This window comes from Staurois parvus, unplaced genomic scaffold (genome assembly GCF_062004578.1).
Source record: "Staurois parvus isolate SC_StPar_1 unplaced genomic scaffold, SC_StPar_1.0 ptg000058l, whole genome shotgun sequence".
Taxonomy (NCBI): Eukaryota; Metazoa; Chordata; class Amphibia; order Anura; family Ranidae; genus Staurois; species Staurois parvus.
This window is the reverse complement of record NW_028317854.1, coordinates 6,690,321-6,712,556: the sequence shown is the minus strand read 5'-3', so window position 1 is coordinate 6,712,556 and position 22,236 is coordinate 6,690,321. Positions and strand designations below refer to the sequence as shown.

General features: G+C 38.4%; 1 protein-coding gene across 2 annotated transcripts in view; it reads right to left on the bottom strand.

The window, feature by feature from the left end:
• Positions 1 to 22,236, bottom strand: part of LOC149469876 (S-adenosyl-L-methionine-dependent tRNA 4-demethylwyosine synthase TYW1-like) — a 257,623-nt gene that overhangs the window by 25,499 nt on the left and 209,888 nt on the right. For both annotated transcript variants that reach the window (XM_089668480.1, XM_089668481.1), the window contains exons 14-15: positions 20,282 to 20,392; positions 13,270 to 13,437 (exon numbers count right to left, since the gene is read on the bottom strand). In XM_089668480.1, the coding sequence (XP_089524606.1) occupies positions 13,270 to 13,437; positions 20,282 to 20,392 (279 nt within the window). The remainder of the gene's footprint in view (positions 1 to 13,269; positions 13,438 to 20,281; positions 20,393 to 22,236) is intronic.

Below are 22,236 nucleotides of genomic sequence, written 5' to 3'. Positions count from 1 at the left end.
ATGGGAAAATGAATTCCAGAGTTTATCAAGACATTTTGCAGGAAAACGTACGACCATCTGTCCGCCAACTGAAGCTCTGCAGAGGATGGGTGATGCAACAGGACAATGACCCAAAGCATACAAGTAATTCAACAAAACAATGGCTGCAACAGCACAGAATACGCCTTCTAGAGTGGCCCAGTCAGAGTCCTGACCTCAACCCGATTGAAATGCTGTGGCATGACCTTAAGAGAGCGATTCACACCAGACATCCCAAGAATATTGCTACACTGAAACAGTTTTGTGAAGAGGAGTGTTTCAAAATTACTCCAGATCGTTGTGCAGGTCTGATCTGCAACTACAGGAAACATTTGGTTGAGGTTATTGCTGCCAAAGAAGGGTCAACCAGTTATTAAGTCCAAAGGTTCACATACTTTTTCCTCCCTGCACTGTGAATGTTTACATGTTATGTGCAATTAAACCATGGCAACATCTAATGTTTGTGTAGTATTATGTTCAGCAGACTGTGTTCTTCTATTGTTGTGACTTAGATGACGTTCAGAGCACATTTTATGCCCAATTCATGCAAAACTTCACATAATCCCAAGGGGTTCACATACTTTTTCTTGCAACTGTATATCTATATCTATCTAGATATATCTATATCTATATCTATCTAGATATATCTATATCTATCTAGATATATCTATATCTATCTAGATATATATATATCTATATCTATCTATCTATATCTATATCTATCTATCTATATATACACACACACACATACATACATACAAAGTATATGTCAACTGCCCGAGGGTCCGGGGTCAGTAGGGGGCCCCATGAGATGCCCCTGGTACTTTTTTCATAGGCTTTTTTTTAGTTTGGGCAAGGACACAGGGGCCCCATGATCCCCTATTGCCCAGGTGCCCCATGAGTTGTCAGTCCGCCCCTGGTATAGAGTTTGGGTACCTAGGAGGTACTTGCACAGCCTGCCTGCAGCAGCCTTGAAGATCTTGCACAAAAAAGAATACCTTTTGAGAGGAGGTAGCACAATAATGGCTGTCTACAAAATAATCCAACCTGGCCCCTTAGAAGGCTAGGGCAGCAGTTGTCTTGCTGTGGTCTGACAGGGCCTACAGACTTACAAATGTTCCTTAGTTATAAATGTTCCTTAGTTAAATGAACTTTTTAGAAGATTAAAAACATTAGCATCCTTTGATGGAGATCTTTGTCTAATAAGACCATTTTAACAACTAAAGTAATTCCCTTTAAACATATAACACGTCTAACACAGGTGACCTTGGCCTGGGGTATTTTACTTTGTGCAATAGCTCTGGGGTTTTACGATAAAATTCCATAAATTGAATTCATTATTTGAAAAATAAATAAAAATGATATATGAAACCTCAGACATCACCAGAAGGAAAGCTTTAGCTAATTTGGTATCAAGACACTATTCTAGCATTCATAAAATAGAGAACAGCAAAATTTTAGCTTAATAATGAATATAAGCCCATTTATCTTAGTGTCATTATTACGCTTATCCACACAGGGGTAGAGGAAAAAAAGTGTCAATTTGGTATTACCATTGTCTTGCAGTGTAATATAATTTGTGCCTGTGTATCTTGAATCACATACATTTATGGTAAAGACTTGCTTTTATAATGCATACAGTCTACCATAATATTTGAATATACCTGCACATGTCCAAAAAAATAGAACAAATAATTTTTAAAACTCTAGAAGTCCATTTATACAAAAGTGGGTAATCCCAAGCAGCCTTTTGGCTGTATTCACCAGCATTTGCAGTCTTATGCCAGAAAAACAGATTCATAAAACTACAGAGGACAAATGCAAGATATAGGTCATAGGACAACAAATCTGCAGTAACTGAACAGAACAATGTGGCTCGTCAGTGGAAAAAAATAATTATTTTGCAGTTTTAGTAGCAAATATTTAAGGGCATATCTCAGCGATGAGGTTGCTTAAAAAAACAGCAGGAATGGCAAAAGCTAATGTTTATCATCCAGATGCTGGCAAATATTTTTTGGAGAGATGAATGTATTATCAAATAATGATGGTGAATGTGATTAATAATTCAGGAGAAAGATTAAAGCAGTAACAAACCCAAAAATAAAAATGTAATGTATTGCTGCTTACCATTCCTTAAATGTGGAGGCTGTATGAGTTTTTTCCCCCACCTGGTGATCCTGCAAGTAACACACTTCCTGCCTTAGGGTATCTCCACTTTGGATGGAAAAGCAACAGACACCTTTGAACAGTAGCATTGTTAAATCTGGGGGGAGGGTAGTGTTAGGTTCAGTAACAGATTTGGATGAACTTGACTAAAAAGCTAACCATTGTAAGCACCTGTCGGTGTTAAATGGTTTGTCTCAACTCTCTAACTGCTACTTTTGCTGAACAGTTTGGTATGTTACAAGAAGTTGAAAATTAGCAGAAAAACTGGCCACATCAACAGGTGATTGATAAGCTGCAACATATTAAATTTTTTGCTTTGGGTTTAATACTGGCTTAAGTTTTCTCCTAAATATTAATCACCACCTTTCACCACTATTTATACTGCTCTATACTAGTAAATAAATACCCATTAGTGGGCATCTAGCAGTCAGCCCTCCATTAACAGGTCAATTTGCACATTCCATTTATTTTGCTTCTTTTCTTTTTGTTAAAGTATAAGTTCACCTTTTAGCCAAAAATAATAAATGCACATTTTTGTGCAGGTAAAAAAATGTACATTTATTATTTTTCTCCAAAAGGAGCCTGTAAAGCATTGCACTAGCGATCAGTAGATCACTAAGGCCACTCAGGTCTCCTGCAGACCTGTAAGAATATCTGTTTGCTGTATGGGATGCTTCACAGCGCTGTGGTAGACGACAGCTGCTCAGGCTGTCGGGACTTGCCGTTCATTCATTCAGGGACGTCCGTGAATGAAGTGGCCATGTGTTCGGAGCCCTGCATGGCCGCACAGTTTTAAAATTTGACAGATAGTACAAGGAGACTTTTCCCTCTACCATCTATCAGAGGGAGGAGGGGTGGTGGAGGCTGCGGCTAGGAGAACATGTTCCACCCTAAAAACGGGTGGAACATGTAACATGTTCCCAAAGGTGAACTTATCCTTTAATGTCATTGTACCACTTTTGACTGTACAAGCTGCAGCTGTCTGATATTGCCCCACACTAGGTTTCATTTACTAAAGGCAAATAGACGCAGTTGCTCCACAGCTTAGTAAATGCTGACTTCCATCATCCAATCATATGCAAGGAAAAGTTCTCTTTTTCACTTGTGATTGGGTATTCTTTGAAAAGTGAAGCTTCACCTTATTTACTAAGCACTGGAGCAAATGTACTTGCAAAGTACACAGTCTATTTGCCTTTAGTAAATCAACCCCAACGTGTATTTAATTGGCACCAAAATTCTGACAGGCAATAGTCCAAACAGCAAGGGGAGGATATTGACAGAGAACCTGTACACTGCACATGGTAATGACAGTGGAACATGACTGGCTCAAGGTGGAATATCGTAAGCTGAACAGGACTAGCTGCCAATAACCCCCCCCCCCCCCCCAAAAGCTTTACAAATGTATATAAGAATTTCTGACATGTCACCGTATAAGGTTTAAAAAAAAGCCTAAAACATTTTTCTAGTATTAGACAAGGTGGGGATCAGAACTCCCTATCTAGTCCTCTCACTTCCTCCCTGATAACTGTTATCCACTTCAATTCCGGGCACTTTTACCCCCCTTCCTGCCTAGGGCAATTTTCATCTTTTAGTGCTGTCGCACTTTGAATGACAATCGCGCAGTCGTGCAACACTGTACCCATATGAAATTTTTAGCATTTTTTTAGGCAGATGGAGCTTTTTTTTGCGGTATTTAATTGTCATTGGGTTTTTTGTTTTTTTTTGCTAAACAAACAAAAAAGACTGAACATTTTGAAAAAAAAACCCCAAAAAACTTTCTTCCTTTCTGCAATAAAACTTATCAAATAAGTAATTTTTCATCTTCACTGATGTGTGCTGATGAGGCTGCACTTCTGGGCACTGACAAGGCTGCATTGATAATCAGCACTGAGGAAAGTAAAAGCTGTTGACCGGCAATCTGTTTACATGTGATCAGCTGTGACTGGACACAGCTTATCACTGTAAAGGGCCAAACACAGCGGCCCTTTACCATGTGATTTGTGATCAACTGTGTCCAAAAGGACAGAGCAGTCACAGAGCATGCCCGATGCGTGTTCTGGGAGAATGTCTGTAGATGTCCTCCCAGAACAAGAGAACTACGCTGTAGCCAGCTTTCGGCTATAGCACAGTACTGAGGAGGTTATACCAGACAGAAGTGACCGTATATTTTCAAGGGGAATAGAAATAATAATCTGAGGGGAGTTCTAGTCTTCCTGTACAGTACTAAAATAAAAAAAATCTATCTATATCTATCTATCTATATATACATATACACACACACACAGTGAAGGAAATAAGTATTTGATCCCACACAGTGAAGGAAATAAGTATTTGATCCCCTGCTGATTTTGAAAGTTTGCCCACTCACAAAGAAATGGTCAGTCTAAAAATCGAACGGTAGGTGTATTGTAACACTGAGAGACAGAATAGCAACAAAAAATTCAAAAGAAATGCATGTCTAACAAATTATGCACTGATTTGCATGTTCATGAGGGAAATAAGTATTTGACATGCAAAATCACAGGGTGTTCAAACACTTCTGTTCCTCACTATATATATATATATATATATATATATATATATATATATATATATATATATATATATATATATATATATATATATATATATCTCGCAATCATGAAAATTGCCAAAATGCAAGACATACATACAATTCATATATTTTTTGTGTACGTTTCGCATTTGGCCAATTTTCATACTTCTTGCCTGGTAAACATTATCAGCAGAAAAGGAAGAAAGGAGACATCTCTCTAACAGGTCCCTGGATAGCAGTAAAAACCCAACATGGGTTCTAACCATTCACCATGAAAAATGAATAAAAATGTGTTGGCTGTTAACATGCAGTACACATTAAGCTCCAATAGTGACTTTCCTAGGCTGATGTACAACAGGTCTACTACTGGCAGAAGGAAGCATTTCCTCTCTCTCTGCATTTAGACTGCAACACTAACTTTGATCAGCCTTCAACAGTATAACGTTAAAGCTAGTCATAAGGTTAGAGGCTACAGTACAGAGGCAATATGTGCCAGAAAATTGGATGTAAATGACTGGGTTATCGCTGAGCCAGCATCTTGGTCCAAAAATTAGATACTGACCCTGGATGACACCTCAGAAAAAGATGGTGCTATCCTTCCGGAAGAAAAGCAGATGAATGCATTATTAAGGGACACCACCGTGATCTCTTTGAGGAGTAAAAAATACCTGGAAAAGTTACATTGATACATTACTTAGACTGCATAAATGTAACATGAAAATTATAAGTGATGCTAGCTCTCCTTTAAAGCAACTTGGCCCCATGTCATTTGTATCTGTCTTGGGCTAGAAACAAAAAAAGATCCAAATAAGCTGTCAGTCATTTCAATTATGCATGTAATTAATGGGTAAATTAAGTCAACAGCTGTGCAAATAAAGATAGTTTGGAAATGAAGCAAGAAAACTAAACATTGCAAAATGCACAGTAGGCAGGTTTCAATGGTTTAGGATTTCGAATATGTTTAATAATGGCTTGGGCACTTTGTTTTTTTTCTTCATGGGTAACACATTAATACAAATTATGAATTCCAAATATGACCCAGGCCAAGAAAGCTTCTGAATCATATGGACATTACCGCTAAGGGGCTTCACACAGACCACAAAAAAATGACAGGAAGGGAGGGGGAGAGAAGGAGATACAGATGCTGCAGAGACAGGAACACAGCAGCAAGCAGGATGAACCAGGTATTTTACTATATGGAAAAGGATAAATTACATTGCAAAAAATTATTAGCACAGGAAGGAAGGGTCAAAGATAGGAATGATCAATCTAAACAAGCAAGGATCGGTCCCTTGATTGATCGCAGGAAGGATTGGCCGATTGATTGCAGTAAGGATGGATTGGCCGATTGATCGCAGGAAGTCCCGCCTGATCGCAAGAAGGTTCAAAAGGATCATTTGATTGAGGAAAGGAAGGATGAATTGATCACAAGAAGAATCTAAGCAAGGAAGGATCGGCTGATCGATTGCAGGAAGCACCAGTCGATGAAACGCTGGAAGCACCAGTCAATCAAAAGAAGAATCAAAGGTAGGATTAATCGCAGGAAGGATCAGTCGGTCAGTTTGAACAGGAGAAAACAGGAACAGGCAGGATCAGCCAGTATTGTACATTATAGAAAGGGACAATTGACATGGCTAAAGCACTGTGCTATATCTTATGTCTTAAAGGGACAGGAGCTTTTCTTTTTTTTTTTGTATGGTAAAATGCTGCTAGCAATGTTGGCCACCAAAAACCATGCTTATGGTGATTCACTACTGCACGCATATTCAGACCAGAAGGAAAAAAAAAAAATACAGGTGGTTGCCTTGCATCAATGGAAGCTTATTTTACAGATAAATTTGAAAAAATGCAAACTGCATGTTATTGGTGGTTGCAATCTCTCATAATAACTTTATCTGGGATTCAAAAATGTAGCTTTTAACCTCTTCACGCCGGCCGCACACAAATGTGCGGTCTCCTGGCGTCTGGGCCTAGACGCCGAGCAGCCGCACATTTGCTTTCTATTGAAAAAAAAAAAACATATGTGCTGAGAGGGCACGCCCTGCGCGCTCCCAATACACATGTCCAGTACTCATGGAAAGGTCCCGGTCTCCTTTTTCGATCAGGACCTTTTCTGATCATGTGACCGCCGTGATGACGTGTCACGGCGGTCACATGATCCCTAAACCCCGCCCATCCCAACTCCCGTCTTCTGAAACTCTTAAAGGGCCAGGAGGCATCGGCGTGAAGGGGTTAAGATAATTACTTATAGAAACGTGCGGTTTAAAGTGAACCTGTTTGCGTTTTTAAACTTAAAAAATGAAAACTCCAAAATACCTGCAGAGCAGAAAATCCCCTAATTCAGGCTGAACTCTCTTACTAAGGGCTTAATTCTCCAGACCTCTGGGTAAAGTTTCAACCCCCAAACTAAACTCCAACCCCTCAAGATTTCAACCCCCAAACTAAACACCAACCCCTCAAGAGTATCTATAGTACTTTGAGATTGATGACAGGTCCTCTTTAATGAAAGCCTTTTCAATCTTTTTATATGGCAGCTATAGCATCTAGAAGAAAGGGCCACAATAGAATTTGTACTTAAATTGCATATAGACACACTGCTCCAAAAAAATTTAAGGAGCACTTTGAAAACACATCATATCTCAACAGGGAAAAATATAATGCTGAATCTCTATACTGCTATGGACTGGATAATGTGTTAGGAACATAAAGATGCCCCATCGTTTGATGGAAATGGAAATTATCAACCTACAGAGAACTGAATTCAAAGACACCCCCGAAAAGCAAAGTGAAAAAATGATGCAGCAGGCTAGTCCAGTTTGCTCAAAATGGTACTTAGTAGTTTGTATGGCCCCCACGTGCTTGTATGCATTTCTGACAATGTTGGGTCATGCTCCTAATGAGACAACGGATGGTGTCCTGGGGCATTTCCTCCCAGATCTGGACCATGGCATTACTGTCCTGGACAGTCTGAGGTGCAACCTGGCAGCAGAGATGTTCTATTGGATTTAGGGCAGGAGAGTGTGGGGGCCATTCAATGGTATCAATTCCTTATTGTTACCCATCTAGTGCACCAACTGTTAATTTCATTATCACCCCCCTCTGCTACTTAACCACTTCATGTGACACTTTTACCCCCTTCCTGTCCAGGCCAATTTTCAGCTTTCAGCGCTGTCACACTTTGAATGACAATTGTGCGGTCATGCAACACTGTACCTATATGAATTTTTTAGCATTTTTTTTGAGACAGATAAAACTTTATTTTGGTGGTATTTATTCACCACTGGGATTTTTATTTCTTTTGCTATATAAATGAAACAGTCCAAAAAGTTTGCAAATAAATAATCTTTCTTCATAAATCTTGGCCAAAATTTATTCAGTTATCTTTTTAGTAAAAAAAAAAAATTAGTTTATATCCAAAAATTATAATTTTTCTAAAAATTTTTTTACATTTTTATTTTTTTTTTTTATATGATTTTTTTTTTCCTTTTAACATACCGTCACCCTAGCAGTACAGTGTTACCATAGTGACACTGTACTACTTGTGTGGGATGATGAAGATTTTTTTTTTTTTTTTTACACTGATTGCTTTTACACCCATAAAGGCTGTAAAAGCAATCATTTCTCCTTCTCTCTTGCTGCATTCTTGCAGCCATTGAGAAATACTGTGTGAGCTGTGATTGGTCACAGCTTGTCACATGGTACAAGGCTGTTGTGAATAGCCTTGTACTGTGTGATCTCTGTGATCATTCACGGATTTCACATGTAGTAAGCAATGATGTCAGAAGTGACATCTTGCTTACTCCTATTCATGTGATCACTGATTGGCCAATCAGTGATCACATGATCGGGACCTCACACAGAGGTCCTGTACAGCGATCGGTGTTCCGCTGTGTCCTCCAGCCACAGCGGGCACTGCTCGTGCTCCCAGTCCAAAATGGCGGGTGCCATTTATGAACGGAAACCCGCCTCTGCACTGCCAGGGGAAGTGGTTAACTGACCAGATCAATATCCCAGGAGTTTAATTGACTTGGTGTGTGTGTGTTGTATGTGTGTGTGATCATATTGAATTTTCATACACAAGAGTGTATGGGGAGAAATGCAATTTTAAGAATATAATTTTAAATATCTCCTAAGACTTCTGAGCAACCAAATTTTCAACCATTTTTAAACAGGGAACTGGAACAAGCATAATGAAACTGTAGAGATTATCATCAGTAAGCTTGTGTCCCTTTTGATTCTTTTATGCAACATGCATAATGATACAGTCATTCATTAACTGCATAATGAGAAGCGCTCTTAAATTCCCTCTTTTCAAGTCTCATTTTAAGACAGATTGTGCCACTGTTAAAATTTAATTCACATCACCTCCTTTGTAAACACAGCGATTCCAGCACTGTACCCTGCTGGAAACCACTGGGTCCAGGTGGAAAACTGCAACACATAGTCTACACTACTGTACTTTCTGGTGTGCTGTACCAGGGGGAAAACAGTCAGGTCCAGTTTTGTGCACTGGGGTATGTCGACAACCCATTCAAAATAAATGAACTGCACTAACGCATCAAACATTAACCACTTGTCCTCTGGAAGATTTATCCATCTTCAGGATCAGGCCATTTTTGCAATGCGGCACTGCAATACTTTTACTGACAATTGCACGGTCATGCAACACTGTACCTGAATAAAATGTATTTAATTTTTTTTTTAAACACAAAATAGAGCTTTCTTTTGGTGGTATTTGATCCCCACTGTTTTATTACATTTTTTTATTATTAAAAAACGGAAAAAAAGACCCAAAATATAAAAAGCCCCATATTTAATAAAAAATATTAAAATCAAATTTCTAGATAAATTTAGGCCAAAATGTATTCCTGCTACAGGTCTTTGGTAAAAGAAATCCCAATATGTGTATATGTGGGTATAGCGTCTACAAATGACGGTCCGTATACTGGAATTTTTATTTATTTACTTACTTACTAGTAATGGCGGCAATGAGCGACTTATAGCGGGACTGTGATAGTGCAGTGGGTACTGACACAGAGTGGGAACTAACTGCCACTGATATCACGAATGACACTAATACAGTGATCAGTGCTAATATTATGCACGGACACTGTACTAATGACAAAGGGTAGGAAGGGGTTAACATTTGGGGCACTTAAAGGGTTAACTGTGTGCCTAGGAAGTGTTTATGTGTGTGCTGATTTTATTAAGGGATGTGCCAATTTTTATTCCCTGCATCCTTTATTTGCGCAAATAAAAATCCTACTTACAAGCTGTAGGTCACTGACAAGCATTTAAAAAAAAACACTTCCAAGATGGCCGACAGTGTGATGATATCAGAGGGAGGATCTGCCCAACACATTTTATCAAAAGACATCTTCCAGGGTCTAGCCTAGCATTTTTTTGAATTCTTGTCAGTACCCTACAGCTTGTAAGTAGGATTTTTATTTGCGCAAATAAAGTCAAACTTATTGCACTATGAGAGGCATGTTTTTTCTTTCATGATATTATTTGGCATCGTATTGGAGTTCACATATTGGTTTGTGAGGCTTGAGAGATTCCTTGATCAGGGCATGGCATGGAGAATCAGATGACACCCTATATCGCAATGCTGGTTGAGACCCCTATAATTAAGGGGTCTCTGTTTCTGGTAAGCCTCCAATTATTCACTTGGTGGTGGTGCACACATTGGTGGATAAAACAGTAAAATAGGATTCACAACATCAATATTATATTTACAGTATTGGAACATGGCTTTCACTATTGGTCGTGGAGCTTTATATCCACACGGACTTTACTGTGTTTTTGTATGGACTACATGACACTATTTGTTTTTCATTGATTTGATCAGAGGTATATGTGACTTCAAAGTTAATATGTATTGACAAGTGGAGTTTATATTAACCCCAAGCTGCCCAGCCACTGTAGAAATACGTTGGCAGGGCGGCACGGCTGGGCAAAACCACGTTTTAAAACGTGTGTTTGCAAAACAGGTAGGGGGCGCGTGCGAGGGGCGCCACCGCCCTACCTGCCCCGCTGATCACGGCCGCGAATGTCAGTCGCCAGGTCACAGCCGGTCGTTACCAGCTGTGTCCCGCCGATTAGCAGCAATCACTGACAGAGAGCAGAGCTGCAGTAGCTCTGCTTTCTGTTAGTTCCCTGTCAGCTCCTGACATGCTGAACCGGAGAGAAGAGTTTATCTCTCCCGATCAGCCTGTCCCCGTGCAGTACACACCCCCACCCCCTACTAAAACACTCCCCTCACACAGTTAACCCTTTCAGTAAATAAAAAATGTAACCCCTTCCTTCCAGTGCCATTAGTACAGTGTCAGTGTTTTTTGTTTGCACTGATCACTGTATTGGTGTCACTGGGGATGTCAGTGACCCCAAGTCAGTTCCCCCCCAGTGTCAGAATGTCCGCCGCAGTTCCACGGTCCCGCCATAAGTCGCTGATTGCCGCCATAAGTCACTGATCGTTGCCATAATTCGCTGATCGCCGCCATTATTAGCATAAAAAAAAAATTAAAATCCCAGTATCTTTACCGCCATTTGTAAACGCTATAACTTTCACGTAAACCAATTAATTTACACGTATTGGGGTTTTTATTTTTAGCAAAGACATGTCGCAGACTGCTTTTTGGCCGAAATTTATGACGAAATTTGATTTTTAAATTTTTTTTACTGGGCATGTTTTATAGCAAAATGTCCAAAATATTGGGTTTTTTTTCTCAAAATTGTCAGTCTTTTTTTTTTTATAGCGCAAAAAATAAAAAACGCACAGGCGATCAAACACCACCGAAAGAAAGCTCAATTTGTGTGAAAAAAATAAATTTCATTTATGTACCGTATTGCATGACTGCACAATTGTCCGTTAAACTAGCGCAGCACTGTATAGCAAAAAATGGCGTAAATTGCAGTATCTATACCATAGTTTGTAGACGCTATAACTTTCACATAAAGCAATCAATATACACTTATTGGGATTTTTTTTTACCAAAAACATGTAGCAGAATACATTTTGGCCTAAATTTATAATTAACTTTAAGTTTACTATATATTTTTTATAGCCGAAAGTAAAAGATATTGTTTTTCTTCAAAATGTTTGGTCTTTTTTTGTTTATAGCGTGAAAAATAAAAGGCGCACAGGTGGTCAAATACCACCGAAAGAAAGCTCTATTTGTGTGAACAAAAGGACGTAAATTTCATAGTAAAAAGAGACCTGGTCATTTAGGGTAGTAAATTCTCCGGAGGGCAAGTGGTTAATGTTATGCAGAACACAATATTTTATATAACAAGGTTTCAGGTACCACAATCTTCACACAAGGACAGGTGAGACCTAGTATCTCTCCAGCTCCCATCAATCTCCAATCCTATATAACAAGATTTGTATGAAGAGAGGATATCCTCTTAAACCACTTCCCGTCTGGCCGCTGTATATAAACGGCTGGACAGTGGCAGTCCAGGGGCGGGTTGCCGTTCATAAACAGCGCACGCCTTTTGGCCTGTGCGCGCTCCCTGGGAGTGTGCAGCACCTCGATCCGGTGCCCGCTGTGTCCTCTAGACACAGTGGAACACCGATTGTTGTACGGAACCTCTGTGCGAGGTCCCGATCATGTGATCACTGATTGGCCAATCAGTGATCACATGCAGAGTAGTAAGCAAGATGTCACTTCCTGACATCATTGCTTACTACTTGTGAAATCTGTGAATGATCACAGAGGTCACATGGTACAACGTTATTCACAACAGCCTTGTACCATGTGACAAGCTGTGACCAATCACAGCTCACACAGTATTTTTCAATTGCTGCAAGAATGCAGCCAGAGAGAAGGAGAAATGATTGCTTTTACAGCCTTTATGGGTGTAAAAGCAATCAGTGTAAAAAAAAAATCTTCATCACCCCCCCCCCCCCAAGTAGTACAGTGTCACCATGGTGACACTGTACTGCTAAGGTGACAGCATGTAAAAAAAAAAAAAAATAATATAAAAAAAAATAAAAATGTAAAAAAAATTTTTTTTTTTTAATTATTTTTAGTTATAAACTAATTTGGGTTATTTTTTGTTTACTAAAAAGATAACTGAATTAATTTTGGACAAGATTTTTGATGAAATATTATTTATTTGCAAAATGTTATAACATTTTCATTTATATAGCAAAAAAAATAAAAATCCCAGTGGTGAATAAATACCACCAAAATAAAGCTTTATCTGTCTCAAAAAAATGCTAAAAAATTCATATGGGTACAGTGTTGCATGACTGCGCAATTGTCATTCCAAGTGTGATAGCACTGAAAGCTAAAAAATTGGCCTGGACAGGAAGGGGGTGAAAGTGTCCGGACTGGTTAATATTTGCAGCTTTGCATATTAGAGGCCTTGGGAATTTGCGCAGCTTGATCTGTTTACTTTAATAGAAATAGGATCGAAGGGGGAAAAAAAAGATAAATCCCCCCCCCTAAAAAAAAAATATACAACAACATGCAATCTAACAGGGATAGAAAAAAGGTAGCCAAAACACTATATTTAAATATTACCTTTTTATGAGAAATCAGCATGCAGTTTGAATGCTCGTGTTCACATGAAACTTCATAATCTGGAAGCAGGTCTGCTAACTCCTGTACAAAGTGAACAACTTCTTCATGCCAAGGCACATTTGCCATTGTTAAATTGCTAGCTGAACTTTCCCCACAGTATGTTACACCCTGTAAGATGAAAAATAAAAATATACAATCAAAATGAAAATATAAATACACACACTATAAGGGTTATTCACTAAAAAACTGGAGATTGCAATATCTAGTGCAGCTCTGCATGGACACCAAACAGCTCCCAGGTTTTACGGTCAAAGCTTACTTAACCACTTCACACTGGCCGCACACAAATGTGCGGCCTCCTGGCGTCTGGGCCTAGACGCCGAGCGACCGCACATTTGCGTGCAATTAACAAAAAACATGTGCTGAGAGCACGCACCCTGCGCGCTCCCAGCACACATGGCCGGTACTCATGGAAAGGTTCCGGTCTGCTCTTTCGATCGGGACCTTTCCCGATCATGTGACCGCCGTGATGACACGTCACGGCGGTCACATGATCCCTAAACCCCATCCCGCCTCCCGGCTTCTGAAACTCTTAAAAGGGCCGAGAGGCGCAGGCAGGAAGGGGTTAAACAAGCTGAGGTTAGAAGCTGATCGGCTACCATGCACGGCTGCACCAGATTCTGAGTGCTCCAGTTTTAGTAAATCTGCACCTATGCGAACAAGTTACATAGCATCTGAAGAACACTAGAGGTCAGGAAGTGGCATTAAAAATGGAATACTCTTTGTGGTTGATTTACTAAAACTGGAGAGTACAAAATCTGGTGCAGCTGTACATGGTAACCAACCAGCTTCTAATTGTTCAATTAAGATTTGACAAAAACCTGGAAGTGGATTGTTTTTTAGGCAGAGCTGCACCAGATTTTGCACTCCCCAGTGTTCGTAAATCAGATTGTGATTTAATATACTCATGCCTGCACAAGGTATCAACAGGCCAGTCATAAAGGAGAGACATTTTTCATGAAAGACCACATACTAAAAAACTAAATACATTTGCATTCGGTCTGTTATATACACTAAAAACAATACTAAAGGTGAGTGTACAGAAATTAAACAAATCTGACAAAAGCAATTGAATTCAGGAATCTAGGGGTCCCTGCACATAACCCTTAATCAACCTTCTAGCATAGCTCAGAAGCCCTAAAGTTCACAGCATTTAGTAATACAAATACAGACTTTAGATACAAAGGTTTGCCAGAATTTAGCCCTGATAGCCAAGTAAAGAAGCTGAATTAAAACCGGCTTCTACTATTTAAAAAATACAGTAAATGAGGCGGAGCTTTGGGCTTCCCTACCCGTTGACTTAATATTAGTTCAGAACTACGAAGGGTACTTTGCTGACCAAACAGTGGGGGCACTCAGCAGAGGGGAGGAGCCAGGAGAGCTAGGAGGTAGGGGACCAGAGATGAGGAGGATCAGGGCTGTTCTGTGCAAAACCATTGCACAGAGCCGGTAATTATACCATGTTTGTAATTTTAATGTAAAAAAATTGGAGTGATTACAATCACTTTAAGGCTAATTTCACATTGAAACGGTATGATTTCCTTCATTTTTCAAGTGTAATTCAGCTGCGGTTCAGCTTGGATAGCCATACGTTTTTCATCCGATATTCATACAGTTGCCATTCTCTCTCTCACTTACTCTCCCAGAAACCAGCTTAGTAACACACAGTGTGGTCACATGCCTGATGAAGCGGTCCTGTGAGACTCCAAAACGTTGTCTTGCTGTAACTATGTGATCGGTCATTAAAACCTTTGGACCCATATTGGTGATCCTGGGTGTGCTGGTGACATTCTCTGTCAATGTGGTCTAAAATGTATCCACACTGTATCAGTGTGAACCAGGGCTAAGTGTTCATTAATAGATCATTAACATTTGTAAATAACTGTACCCATTTGAAAACTGGCCTCACTTTATAGTAATATTGTTTTCATCTCTTTTAAAATATTACTATTCTCCAAAGGGAATAGTTTCAGGAAGTTGAAAAGTGGAAAAATTAGAGAGCAGAAGTTTGGGCAGCAAGCTAACTATGCTCATGACAAATGTTATCATAATTGTAGAAGTTTGCTTGCCTGCTCATGCCTCTTTTAAAGAATAAAGGCATGAATCTATATAGAATACTGTGCTTGAATCTTGCCCAGCTAATCTCCAAGCTGTTCTGTTCCACAAGTGCTGGCATTCAGTCAGCAGAGTTCACAGTTAAATAGATTTGAAATTCTCTTTACCATCTTGGCACAGTGTTGCTATGTGAATAGAACACACTGGATTGGTCACATTAATGAGGACTGCATGTCCAGAATAAGTATTTTTTAAGCTGTACTAGTATAAGGTAAGAGAATTCTGTATAAACAAACTGGCAAGGTGGATTTCTTTGTTTCTTTTTAAATTTCCTCTGACAGCCCTGTCCATGGAAGAGAAAAATAAGCATTAGGTTATCCATGTTTTATTCAAGAGTCTGCAATAGACTTCTTAATGCATTTGGCACAGTGAAAAAAAATCAGTAGTTTGTCCATTTATGCTTCACAGTCTTCGCTATGGGATTAACATAACATTAACTTACTTCAAGTATAATGACCTATCCCAAAAGAAGAGCAGTTTTGATTTTGATATATAGATGTAGAAAATAAAAGTATCATTTATATCAAAATATTAGAGCGATTTTGTAATTAAACAAGATCTACGACCTGCAAATTTTATTGGTCATTTTTAAAGTTACAACCACTCTAAACCAATGACTGAGTTTTTGTGGTCAATAACTACTTTAACGACTTCAAGTCCAAACACTTTCACACCCTTCCAGTCCACGCCAATTTTCAGCTTTCAGTGCTATCACACTTTGAATGACAATTGCGCGGTCCTGCAACATATGATTTTTTTTAGCCTTTTTTGAGACAGATAAAAGTTTATTTTGGTGGTATTTATTTACCACTGGGATCTTTATATATTTTTGCTATATAAATGAAAAAGTCCAAAAATTTTTTTTAAAAAAAGGTGTTTTATAAAATGTTGCAAATAAATAATCTTTCTTCATAAATCTTGGCCTAAATGTATTCAGCTATCTTTTTAGAAAAAAAAAAAATAACCCAAATTAGTTTATAACCAAGCACCAATCGCGGGGCTGTGCGCTCCCAGGGAGCGCACACAGGCAGTGAATGAAGGGGACGTTTAGAAACGTGAACCCGCTTAGGCAGCAGTCCCGTCCAGCCGTTTGTATACATTCAAATCAAAATCTCTGTGTATCCCCAAAGAAAAGTAAATTTAAAAATAAAGAGTTGTATCTACTATACCCCTTAATTTGTTAGGGAAATCAATATAGGAACTACATGCGCTCAATATAACAGAGAGTTATTCAGTTTAGCCAGTAGAGGGCATAGGTGTTTATTCACCATATGTGGTTTCATTATAATAATTGGTTTGGTCAGTAGAGGGTGCTCTCCCAATCTAGTATACGCAGATTTACCTTAATGGAGATCTGATTTATTTATTTATCTATTTAAATTTATCTATTTAATTTATTTATTTAATTTATTTTATTTTACTGAATTTATTTACTTTATTTTATTATTTAATATAATAGTATATTTTATAATCTTATAATTGGGTGAGACTATTAAAATGGATTATTATTAGGTAATAACTGTTCTTTATATACATAGGGAGTAGGTATGGGTTGTTTAATAGAATGTATCTCTATGTAATAGATTAGGAATATGTCTATTTATATGTTCCTATTATGCTGTCCAGTGGGTGTAATTGCTCATGCAAAAAGCCGGTTTTGTGAATGATATAGGGTATCGGCGTTTGATGCCCATAGTCAAAATGGCAGCGGGACTTTCCTGCCAGTGACGAAACGCGTCAGTGTCGTGACGTCAGACGCAAAACTGGAAGGAGCAGCGCGGCCATCTTGGATGTGGTCTTTGCATAGGATGGACGTTTTTTTTCTCATATGTAAGCAGATAATAAATGTTTGAATTTTATGCATAAACTCCACTGAGTCTTCTCTTCTCTGCCCTGTGAGGAACGGGGGGATCCCACTGCGTACTCCCTTAAGAGGAAAACCATCTGGCATGTGGGAGTGTGCGAAACGCCTGTTCAAGCTGAAAGAGGGTAATAGCATGTTATCCTAACGCAGAGTGGTGGCACCTATTTGGAATTTGACTAGTGCACTTTATCACTAGCTACATATTTTGGATTTGTTGTATTTCACTGGTTGGAGTGATTAACGCACCATATCACTAGTTGAGTTGTGTGGATTTATTGAACTTCATGTGTGTGGTTTATAATATTGTATAATTATAAATTATTGTATAATTATCATTTTTTTGTTTTATTTATTTACAAATATAGAATAACCTTTTTTTTTTTTGTGTCACTAGTGTTTTTGCATGATATCACATAATATTATATCATTTGAAAGATAATGCACTATATTCAGTTTAAATTTTTTTGAGGTATCTTGGATTGGAGTGACGAATTGGATATTTATCACAGTTGGAAGATTGGATAGTGTGGACATTTTGGATTTATTTTGGAAATGTGGGGTAGGATTTGAGTTTTGGGGAAGGATTGTAGAAAAGGTTTATGACGTTTGTATACATTGGCTGGACGGGAAGTGATTAAAAACGGTCTATCAAAAAAAAAAAGACTTTCCATCTGTAATCACTGCTAGATTTATAGTGGCAGCAGTAGGTTTGGCATCAAAATCATATGGGTACAATGACTACAGCAATAGCCTGGGCATAGACTGCACACAACAGTTGTAAGAAAGACGTTTTGTGAACCCTAGGGATTCTTAATTTTATATTTTAATAGTTCTCAAAATGTGATCTAATCTTTTGCTAAATCCTATTATAGGAAGTCAAAAACACATTTTAAAATAATTAAAAGCAAGCTCCACCTTTCTGACTATATTTTAAGTTACACCCATATTTAGGCTGCTGTCAGTTTTGCAGTGACTATGCATGGGTGCACTCTCATAGTTGTGTCATTCTTCACTCAGAGAGTTGTGAATGAAAAAAACTACAAGACAGAGGGACTGCAGTTCTCAGTGGACCGCAAGTGTGGTGACATTATCAATGAAGTCTATTGATACTTACTTCAGCTCCATAGCTGAAGGTACGTAATGAAATATGGACCTTCAGGTACTGAGCTGGAGGAACAGTCTGAAGGGGATGGCATGGCACCTGTTATCCATCAATTGAGGCTGTAATGAGTTGCAGGCTCATATGCAAAACAATGATATATTCCCATTTTTCTCCTTATGAAATAGGAGTCTGTTATTTTTTTTCTTTTTGCAAATGGTGGAATCCACCTTTACCAAACGCAATCAAATATTTAAGATCATTGATTGAAATAAAATATCTCTAGAAAACAAAATTGTATTTTGTACATAAGGAAAGAAACTGCTCTTGCTTATAGGCTGGAATATAGTCCATCAATTTCTGTAATATTACTATTTAATAAAACTAGCAGCTATTTCGTATTTTGTACATTCAGAAATGCATGCATCTTTTTATTTTTAGTTGGTCAAAAACAGCCCCAATTATTGCATGCTGATATAAACATCTACTAGCACATGCAGATATGCCTTCATTGATCCACCCAATTGTCAAGTGTATTACTTAAATTTCTTAAGATTAACCCTTATTTGCCATAAGGTTGTCAAGTAAATCAGTGCATCCAACACAGTTAAAGTAGAGTTACAAGAGAAGAAAAAAAAAAGGAACATTTTTACATTTGAACTTATTTATATGCAGATTTTTTTTCAGGTTTTTAATATAGAACATGATTCTCGTTTGTTTTTATTTTGTTAATTTTTTTCCAGTATTGCGTTAAAAAAATAAGTACAACTGAGTTAATTTCTGTAAATAATTTTGACATGCTACCAGAAATATATTCTTAGGCCACATTCGAACTTGGTGGTATGCCTGTGTTTTCAGAAATGCGGCAAGATGCACCGCACACTTGTGCCGCCATTATTCCTGAATTGCACCCCAAACATAGTGCAATTTTTGCTGCATTTGTTGTGTGGAAAAGTGTGTGCTGGAAAAATGTGCAATGTTCCATGCCTGAAAAGGTTCTGGAGCTTCCTTGGCACACAAAGCAGTCTATCGAATGGGCTGCCCTATGCTGGGCCCGCAGCAGCAAGCAAAAAAAACCTCCAAACAACAAAAAAAAGAAAAAGCACAAACAAGCAGGAGCGCACGTTTGAATGGGGTTTTAGTGTCCTTATAAACAGTTCAATTTACAGATTTCAGATTTTTTTAACACAAAAGTACAAAAAGTGTGTAATTTTTTTCCTTATTTTCTTCTATAGATTGCATAGAAAATAAAAACTTTGCAAGGCATTATCACCAAAGGAAAACCTTATTTGTCCTTAAAAAATAGATGATTGCTTTAAGCTATATTTAAAAAGTAATCGCTAAATAAACAAGCCCATAGCAGAAATGTAGTAATTGCTCTGGCCTATAAGAGATATACAGGTGCAGTAGTTTGATTGTTAACCCTATGGCTCTGCCACCAGGTGACCCCGTAAGAGGCTTTCAACACCAAAAGGCAGAGGCAGATACTCGATTATGTGACCTCTATGATTAGCTACCACAATGATCACATGATCGTAAACAATCACTGGAAGCAGTCTGCGACAGCAGGGTCACTGTGTTGGGCATGGGCAGTGTAGTTCCCCATGAACACATGTGCATTGGCATGGCGTTAAGATCCACCCACCTTGCCAACATATACATGCGTAGGGCTGACAGTAACTGGTTAAAACATCAACAAATTTACACAATCTCCAAAGCAGGCCCATATTTTATTACCAATAAAGGGGTGCTAGCAGTTACTAAGAGTTTGCACACTATTTTGTATCAATTACTGATTTTTTTTAAATATATGAATTGCATGCATACAGCATGTAAAGCAGAGAGTGTGTGTATGTCAGAACAAAATTACTTACCTTGATCTCAATGAAGTCAGGTTTGCCGATGGTGACTAGATCTGCATATGCTGTTAGCTCATCCACATTCCATGCCTTCACTAGGGTTAAGCGGTAGACAGTACGTTGTTGCTGTTAAATACAGAGTAGTAAATTTCAGTAATATACACCAATGCATGTAACTGTTCCCAAAAATTTCTGGGAGCAATGAATGAAAAAAAGTTAAGGGATTGGCTTTTAAGCACTCAGGTGGAGTAAAAAGCAGGAGAGTGAATGAAAGCCAGTACTACTGCCAGGTAGCCACAACCATCAGTAGGAAATATGCAAAGTTCATTTGCAATTCCAAGGAACGGTTCTAATTACATTTGCATAAAACAGTTAACGATTTACTAGACCAAAATTTAATAAAGTAGGGAGTATTCTATTAATGACAAATTATGATCCATGTGTAGCTACTGGGGGTTGAACAGAAGTTGATCTACTGACTTCTATTCAACCACCCTTTTCAATAAAAGCTCGATCACCACTGATCTGTGTATCCTGACAGAGAGGGAGCGTCCCTGCTGTCAGAATACAATAGCACAATGGGGAAGATCGAACGTTTGGATGGGAAAAATGGTTCCGTTTTTTTTTTTCCTACAACCATCTAGCTGAATTAACCTCCCTAGAGGTCTGATTATGTCCATATTTCTGTGCTCAAAGCAGTACATTTTTTTGCATGGAAATATGTATTTTTTTTATTGTAGGTCTGTAATTTTTAGGAATAACTCACTGAAATCTGTCCGAACAAGAGTCTAGTAAACATCCCGGGTATATTACAATTTGAAACACGAAATCATAAATTATAATTTAATAAATAATCATAAAACATAATATAATAATAAATTTAATTCAATAATAAAATCAAACCAAAAACACTGAAATTTGAAATATAGCGCCAAGGTCGCACATCACTTAGTAAAGTCGCAAAATCGTTTTCAGTGTCGGATGACGAATTTCCCCACGAATCATTATCACTCAATTCTGCAAGTGGTTCTGATTTACTATCGCTGTTCTCAAACCGCTTTTGACCTAAAAGGGACGCTTTTTTGGACACCATGGACATTTCTCAGTTTCCAGGCAGAAAGAACAGTATAAATGCAGGCAGGGCACAGGACAAAGCACTCGGGACAAAATGTATGTGAAATGGTTTGATACAGTAATGTTTTACTATGTGATTTTAGTGTATTTATTGAATGTCACTTTTTGTCATTTTCAAATTTCCTGCCGTTCCGTCCCCCATATGTCCCGATGCTCGCAGGGGACGGAACCCAGAAGACAGATGCCGGCATCCGCAGGGGACACTGCAGGAGGGACATTATGGGAGCGCAGGAAAAGGTAAGAGAAGAACAGATCCTGGAGTAGCGCCATATGGTAAGCCCGAGTGTAGCTCGGGGTTACCGCTTGTGGTACTGAAACTTTACCCCGAGCTACACTCGGGAATACCGCCAGGGAGGCTACACAACTTAACCATGTATTGCCAAGCTTGAAAAATTGAAACTGGAGGCCATATGAATTCTTTAATGAACTTTGAGTATATACAGATTGTGAGCCTTTTTCCACCTTTTCTGGTTTTGTTCTTGAATCAAAATAAGCAATGAAGCCCTGCCTTTAAAATTGCAGATCACTGTAAAATAAATAACCACCTGTTTATTTCATTATTGATGGATAAAGACAAACATCCCTCAAAAAGCACCAGCCATCTAAACACAATAAATGTAGCCATTTTGTAGACTGAACTATAGTTATGGCCAAAAAAATTGACACCCTTGAATTTCTGTAAAATAATGCACCACTTCACCCAGAAAACTGTTGTAATTACAAATGTTTAGGCATTCTCATGTTTATTTCTTTTGTTTGTATTGGTGTGACAAAAAAGTGGAGAGAAATAAAGTCAAATCTGACACATTCCTCTCAAAACTCCAAAAATGGTCTGG